This window comes from Orycteropus afer, unplaced genomic scaffold (assembly GCF_000298275.1).
Source record: "Orycteropus afer afer isolate SDZICR_OR568_19922 unplaced genomic scaffold, OryAfe1.0 scaffold00370, whole genome shotgun sequence".
Lineage (NCBI taxonomy): Eukaryota > Metazoa > Chordata > Mammalia > Tubulidentata > Orycteropodidae > Orycteropus > Orycteropus afer.
This window is the reverse complement of record NW_006921957.1, coordinates 1571043-1578679: the sequence shown is the minus strand read 5'-3', so window position 1 is coordinate 1578679 and position 7637 is coordinate 1571043. Positions and strand designations below refer to the sequence as shown.

At 56.1% G+C, this 7637-nt stretch overlaps 2 protein-coding genes across 2 annotated transcripts in view; both read right to left on the bottom strand.

Moving 5' to 3' along the window:
- ARTN (artemin) overlaps positions 1-667 on the bottom strand; it is a 1105-nt gene extending 438 nt beyond the window's left edge. Inside the window, exons 1-3 of the mRNA XM_042782565.1 lie at positions 608-667; positions 133-271; positions 1-61 (exon numbers count right to left, since the gene is read on the bottom strand). The exon at positions 1-61 is cut by the window's left edge and continues 71 nt beyond it. Coding sequence (XP_042638499.1) covers positions 1-61; positions 133-271; positions 608-667 — 260 coding nt within the window. The remainder of the gene's footprint in view (positions 62-132; positions 272-607) is intronic.
- A 5435-nt stretch (positions 668-6102) lies between these two features.
- The window catches only part of ST3GAL3 (ST3 beta-galactoside alpha-2,3-sialyltransferase 3), a 346519-nt gene continuing 344984 nt past the window's right edge, over positions 6103-7637 (bottom strand). The window contains exon 11 of the mRNA XM_007953053.1: positions 6103-6192. Coding sequence (XP_007951244.1) covers positions 6103-6192 — 90 coding nt within the window. The remainder of the gene's footprint in view (positions 6193-7637) is intronic.

Sequence of the window (7637 nt, the reverse complement as noted above, 5' to 3'; positions counted from 1 at the left end):
CGGGGCGGTGGGGGCGGCGGCCGCCGGGTTCTTCCGCCGCACAAACGGGCTGTGCGTGCCCCTGGAATGAGACGGAGTCAAGCGCGGTGTCCCGAGCCAGCCCTGCCCCCGCGCCCTCGTCCTCTCACCTACCCGGCAAGTGGCCGGCGGGGGAAGCCAGGACGGGCGCAGGCCCTTCGCGGGTGGCGGGGCTGCGGAGCGCCGGGTCTAGGGAGGTCTCTGCAACGCTGCTCAACAGGGCCAGGGCGGCCAGGGTCGGCCACATGGGGGACTGCGCAGAGGGACAAAGCGGAGCCTCAGAGAAGAGATTCGGGGTGGGGGAACTCAGGGAAAGACTGGAGCAGCAGAGATCAGAAAGAGAATGGACTTCTAGTTGGAGATTTAGGTTCAAGGATAAGTGTCTGCCAACCTCGGAAGCCCAGAAGAGGGGTCACCTGAGGCAGCTGACCATCCAGAGAAGTCGGGCTCCTTCTCCTGCACTGTCAGCCCCTCCCTGACCGTTCCCCGTCCACATCCGACCCCTGCCCAGGCCAAGTCTCACACTTCCTCCCCAATCAAGCCCATCTCTCCCCAACACCAGGTGGGAGTCCCTGGGTGAACCACTCACCTGCTGCCTAGGCTTGGGGCAGTGGGGTAGCACAGAAGGGCCTCCAAGTCCGGGCTCCATATCTATCAATATCAGGGGCTCTTGTCAGCCTTTGTCGACCTGTTCCCCCACCCTCCTCTTGAGGCAGCTGGGACCATTGAGAGATGAAGTATCTCTTTAGCAGGACATCTGTCCGTCTCAGTTTCTCCAGATGAGGGTAAGGGGCTTGGATAGCTGGACTCCACCCAGGAGGAGGATAAGTTGCTGCACTGAGAACTTTACAGTGTGTGAAGTGCTTTGCAGCTGTTCCTTCTTTCAAGCCTCATATGCTGCGATAGTATAACTCCCATTTCCCAATGGAGCAAACATGGCTCAGAGACGCTCAGCAATTGTCCGAGGTCCCAAGGCTGGAAGTGCACAGCTAGGAGGTTCCTTTTCCCAGCACCCTTCTGCTCTATGCTGCAGGGCTGGGGGTGCCAGAGCTGACTGGAGAAGGCAGCAGCTGGGCACTCTTGGTCTCTATAGAGCGCCTGCACCCCATGCCATAGAGGAGGAAGCTGAGGCCTAGAGAAAAATCATGGTGCTTGCTGGTCACCATGAATACTAGTTGACAGTGAGGCCCAGACCTCAGAACCCTGCTTTTCTGTGACCTCTGTTTTGGACCCAGAGCCCCAAATTCACTCTTCCCACCACAGATATCCTCCCACCGCATGGCGGCATTGATGGGCCCTCAGAGAATATGGGTCTTGGGCCATGGCTTCCTAGGGCCACCAGGGGGCAGCATGTGCCAAGACCGCAGACTCAAAGAGGGGTTGGGCTTTTCCATACCCTCGGATTCGCTAGGCCTGAGCCACTCCCAGTAGGGCCAGTGAGGTAGCTCAGCCTGGTCACCTAGGACTGAGCCAATCAGAACTGATTCCTTTCCAGCCTCCTGTGTATCTGGCAGCCTAGCCCTGCTCTAGAAGTTTCCCCCATAAGCCAGCTTTTCCGAAGCCTCACCAGCCTTCCTGAGCCTCCACTGGCGGGCACTCCCAAACACCCCTCTGGAGCCCTGGAAGTCCTCAAAAGCTCTCACTAGCTGGCTTGCTCTTGGGTCCCAGCTGTCACTCCCCAACCCTCCACCCAACACACAGAATGCCTGTGTGGGCCAGACCTCCCTGGTGTGGTCCTCCAGGGCCAGATGTGCACATCTCAGCTAACTGGATACAGGGTCCTGCAAGCCAGGCCAGTCAGTGACCAGTTCTCAGTGACGGAGAGATCAGGTGAGAGGTCTGTGCAAGAACGCCTTAACAGCCCTCTGCACCAGGGGGAGCTCCGGAGCAGGTCCCTTCAGAGCAGCTCAAGCTTCCCCTCCCTCCTGGCCCTCTGGGGCCCCTTGGTCCTCCAGCCCTTGCCTTCCCCGCCCACCAGCCCGCTACTCACCAGGGGACCCTGCGGTGTGTTCTTCTAGGCAACTTTCTCAGAACCTGTGCCGGGCTTTTCCCTGCAGCTCAAATGGCTCATGCCCAGGGCTGTGCACCTGGCAGCGCCTCTTTTAGCCAAAAGCGCGGCCTTGGCAGCCAGTCTGCGCCCTGTAGCGGCAGCGGGATCCTCACGTTACAGAGGGCGGACCGGGATAGCGCAGTCTGACAAGCGACAAGAGGGGACTGAAGGGGTTGGGAGGGGCGGAGAGCGCTGCGACGGGCCCAGGAGAGGGAGGATGCAAGGAGGGGAGTGGAGGGGAACCATCCTACCCACTCCCTCGAGCCCCAGACGCACCCAGCCAGGCTGGGACGAAGGGATGGGCAAGCGGGCCACCTTACCGCGGGTGCAGGGCTTGGGGTCTGGGTCGCAGCAAGGGCTGGGGCCCGAAGGACCTGTTGCTGGCGGAGCCCGTGGGCCGTGTCTGGGGGCCGGGCCCAACTCCATCCCTCAGCAGCCTCCTGCCCACCGCCGTCCGGTGTCAAATTCCAGCCCCGGCGTCACCGGATCCCGGGGTGGGGCCCGGAGCGCCCCCGCCCCGCCCCACCTTTCAGGGCTCACCTGGCTGCTCCGCCCGCTGATCCGGTCCCCTCCGCTAGGAGCACTGAGGTTGGTGGGTGGGGGACGTTGGCAGGGGACTCGGGACACAGAGTGGAGAACGCGAGCGGCGAAGAGGCGCGGAAACTGCGAGAACAGTTTTTAGACGCGCGAAGTAGGGAATTGGGCTGGGCCGAGGACGGGAAGGGAGCGCTAGGGCGGGGAGGGAGGAGGACAGTCCGGTCCTTGCTTTGGGTCGCCGCCCGCTGGTGCGCGCTGCCTGGAGGTACGACCTGGCGGCCCCTGAACTACTACGCTCGGCTCTCTGGTCACCGCTAGTTTATTCTCTCCACAGACGGTTCATCCGCCTCTCTATCGTTGGCGAGGCCCCAGGCTGGGCCCATCCAAGGTCTGATCCTCTGTAGTCGCCCCACCGCCCACCTCCGGGGCTGCCTGGGGCTTGAGAATGGAGGGAGGCGTGCAAAGGCTGCCGCCCATCGCGGCTCCGCGGGAGCAGTGCTGGGAGAAAGTGGGTGCTGAGGACTGAGAAGGGGGTCACAGAGGAGGGACATTTGAGCTGAGGCTTGAAGTAGGAGCTGCAGGGTAGCATTTCAGAAGCTGAATAGTGGCAATTTGGCAGGTGGGGGTGGGGCACGGAAAGTCCAAATCCTGTGTATCTAGACTTTCTCCCAAGGACACTGGTGACCACTGAATGGTTTGAAGTAGAAGAATGTTGTGATCATGCATTTTAGTGGGGTGACTGCTGTAGTGGGAGGATGGTTTGGGGGCAGGCAGGACCAATGAGAGGTGAAGAGACGGGAGGCTGCCACCAGAGAATGTGAGGTCTGAAGCAGGATGTGGCGAGTGTCCGGCTGCAAGGGCCCTTTCAGGACCTCACCCTTCTGAAAAACTCAGTTGGTGCATGATTGGATGGGGTGAGGAAGCAGGAAGGACTCTTCAAGTCTTTGACTAGGGTGACCAGGTGGAAAGGGATGCACTCCAAGGGTTGCAGAGTTGGCCATGCTGAGAGTTGGGCCTTGGGCCGGTGGATTATCCTAGTGGAAATGTTCAAGCAGTGGCCGGATTTGTAGGCCTGGGGCAAGTGGAGAGAGGTGGGCTGGAGATGGCAGTTTGGGAATTGTGGTCTGACAATTGGAAGCCGTGGGTGGGGATGAGTGCTCAGGGAACGTGTGCGGACCAGCTGTACCCTGCCTATGCATCAGAACCACCTGTGGACCTTTTAAAACTACCCACATCCGGGCCCCACCCCAGACCTGAATCAGAATCTCAGGGTGAACATGTGTAGTTTCCCAAATCTGTACAGGTGATTCTGGTGTACAGCCAGGCCAAGAACCACAGCTTCTGGAGAATAGTGCCCAGCAGGGGTGTGTGCAGGAGTAGGGTGTGGAGAATGGGAGGCTAGAAGCCAGACTGCAGAGGACTGAATAGAGAGAAATGGTGGTGGTGTTGGCTGACCCCAAGCTTGACAGGACCCCTGTGGGACAGGAGGTCAGGGTCATTGAGCAGCTCCATTATCTGCTGCCTCCCACAACTGGCTGCCCAATTGAGGTGGCTTCTCTGGGACTTTTTTAGCCAGAGCTGCTGATTACAGGTGTACAACTCCAGGGGGTGCTGTTCACATAGAATGTGATGTGTGTTGGAGCAGGACAGAGTTTCTGGGTTTGCCTGTCCCTCAGCCAGGGCTTGGTGGAGGCAGGGCCTTGCTTTCCCCCTCAACTGAGGAGGTTCTGCCTGAGGACAGTTTGTAGCAGTTAAGAGGAGGCAGGGCCTTCAGATGGCCAGGACTCTTGTGTCCTTGGGGTTCACCTGTGGGAGGGCCTAGGGCTGCATGACCTCTTGGATTGAGGCAGGGCGAGAGGTGAAAGGGCCAGCCAACCCCACTTACTGCCACAGTGGTCATGTCTGATAGGAAGGGCTCTCCATGGCCTAATGGTCAGGCATGTGTTTGCCCCATTCTCAGGCCTGCCTGGGGATGCTGGGGAGGGATCAGATGCTACAGGTCTAAATGAGCGAGGTGTGCGCGTGGAGGGAGTGCCTTTTCTAAAGTTCACCAAAAGATGCCTTCCTGTTCTGTTGGGGACGGGGGGGTGCAGGGAGAGGACATGGGGCATGTCTTTCCTGAAGCTGAGCCAGAGGTGCTGGTGGGGGAGTCTGTGGGCCTCTCTGGGCTTGACAGTGTTTCTCTTCTGTGTTGTGTGGAGCTGTGGTGACCCACAGGCATTGTCCTAGAGCTGCAAGCTCCAATCCTCTGTCTTCTGGCTCTTCTACGAGGCACCTGAGTGGACTCCGGGTCATGCTCTGGTACTCCTGGTCTGTGTTTCTTATGGCAAAGAGGACAGAGGATTGCATGGACAAGAGAGGCTCCAGAAGTCCCTAGGTAGATACCCAGGCTCTACAGTTGATATGAAAAGTGAAAGGGACCCAGCAATCTGTGGGCTGGAGAGATGGGTCAGCTGCCGAGGCAATGGTTCCTGTCTCTTTTAGGAAAGCCGGAGAAAGCAGAGAGGCAACCAGGTTCAGGGAAGAGCTTTATTGCTTCCATGATGCTGCCTACAATGGCTGCCACAGCCTAGGCAAGGTCCTTGAGCCTCGCTTCCCTCTAGTCCAGGCTAAAGGCAGAACCCAAGGACCTGGCAGTCTCATTGCTGAAACCCAGAGCAGCTGACAAGTTGATCAGTCCAGACCTGAGGCACTGTCCTAGGGATCAGCTGCAGCTAGGGAGGGAGGCCCTTCCCATTGGGCTGGGCCAGGCCACTCCTACTGAGCTCTGACATCCTCTCTGCTCTAGCCCATGGGCTATCTTGTTGTTGGCTCAGAAGGGATGATTCCTGTGGAGAAGCTAGAGGCTGGTGAGTGGGAACACTCCATCTCCTCCCCAAGAAAGGCCAAACAGTGTCAATGGAGCTGGAGGAGGTTGGCATGAACTCCTGCCCAATTCCCTGTAGCCCTGAAGGAGGGTACAGGCCAGTCATGGCACTCCCACACTATGGGGAGTCCACTGATCATTACCATTGTCTGATGGGCTCTCTAGTGGGCCTCTTTCTGCATGGCAAGTGGACCAAATTAGACATCTTCAACCTTATTTAAAAATAAATTATCCCTCCCCTCCCTGCCCCCCCAAATTCACAAAATGATAATACACCAAACACTGATTGGAGAAATGATTCTGGCAGCAGCCCTGCTGCCTCGTGTCCCACCTCCTACACGCTGGACGCGCTAGGCACAGCCAGCTGCTTCCTGGCCCTCTGGGTTTAAGGATCCAGACTGAGAGTGAGGTTGAGTGCTGGTCTCTGAGGCAGGCCTCCAGCAGGTACTCTGGCTGTCCTGCCAAGGCCTTGCCACCCCTGGGGCCACCTGGCATTGTCCTTTTCTGGGTCTGAAGGCTCCTGCGCCTCTCAGGCAGAGCCAGACCGAGGCCAATGAAGTGGGCGGATGGCGGTGACTGTTGCTTGTTCCTGGTGGGGCCGGGGCCTCTGTGGCCTTGTGCGGGGCCCACCTCAGATGCCACTGGTTAGGTCAGTGATCACACGTGCTTTCACAAGCTTCCGCAGAAACTCTTTCTCTCGCTGAATATTGTGCGTCCAGGACTAAAAGGAAACAGATGGAAATGTGACTGGTTGGGCAGCCCAGGTGGCTGCTAGGGCAGGGCTCTTCTCAAACCTTTACTGCACCTTCCCAGGGCTTGGTACCCTCTTCCAATCTCTACCCTCTGATGCTCTGTGACTGTGGAAGGTCTTGTACTCAGTTGTGCAACAAGTAATGATGAACCTGCTCTGGAAGGGCCACTGCTCACCCTCCTCTCTTAATAAGACCTAGAGAAAACATCCTTATCTCAGAAGAACTATACCTTTAGACTTCTCATAAGTCTTAGGGATGGAAGTTTACCAAACCCAATCCCCCTCTCCATTGCTGATGAAATAACCTCTTCCCACAGAGGTCAACCCATTCCTAGTCCCACAACACAGTTCCTAGGCACCCTGAGGGCAGGCAATGTGAGTCACCCAAATCTGGCCCAGGCCTGGGGGTGGGCCCAACATTGGAAAGAGAACAGCCAAGGGTGGTTTAGTCATTCTCTGGCCTGATGAGCCACTTTCAAGGCCTGGGGGCAGCTGATGAAATCCTAGTGCTAAAATCTGAGAAGACACAGAGCCTAAGGAAAAGAGGCTAATCTCATTGTTAATGTGGAAATTACAAGAAGATACTGCCCTCCAGGCCTTTCCTAGGGAAAAACCTCGCCCAGGATCAGGTTCTTTCCTATCCCCATTACTCTTACCTGGAAGCTTTGATGACTAAGTCTCACAATGAATGAAGAAAGCGTTGAATGAATGAATGAAAACCAATATTTCATCATAGTTCATACCCAACTGATCTCTGGCTTTGTCAGCTTTGAGCCTCACCAGAACACTATTAACAGCCACTATTTACTGGTGTCAAACACTTACACAATCCCTATATGACTCTGTCCAGCTCTTATTCTAATCCAGTCAACCCTCTCCAACCTTCCAAATATTTTCTAGCTGAAATTCAGATAGTTGTCAGCAAAACTGCTTATTATCAGTATCTTTATAAACGTGATCTTTATTTGTCTTTGGGATTTGGAAACATAAAATATAAACCTGCAGATCAATTTTAATACATACATATGTAAACAAAATATATACATCCATAAAAAAGGGAAATGTTCAGTCCCCTTCTCTGAACATTCCCTTCAACTTTTTTATGCTAATCACAAACTGGCTGTCCCCTAAGGACAAGGCCCTCAGACACACTCTCAACTGGGAACGGTTTTCTCCCTCATGTTCCATAGTCCACGGAGACTGAAGGTGGGCAGGATGTTCCTCTACTGTCACTGCTTCAAGGTTGTCCCTCCAAACTCCTTAAGAACACTGGGCTCCTTTGAACCTCATGTCTTTATATATTCTGCCACCTGAGGCTGACCCTTCTTGGCTGGAGACCCCTGGGGACTCGCCCTCAGTCCTTGGATTCTAGCATCTGCCTCACTGTCTCTCTCTCTCTCTTTTTTTTTTTTTTT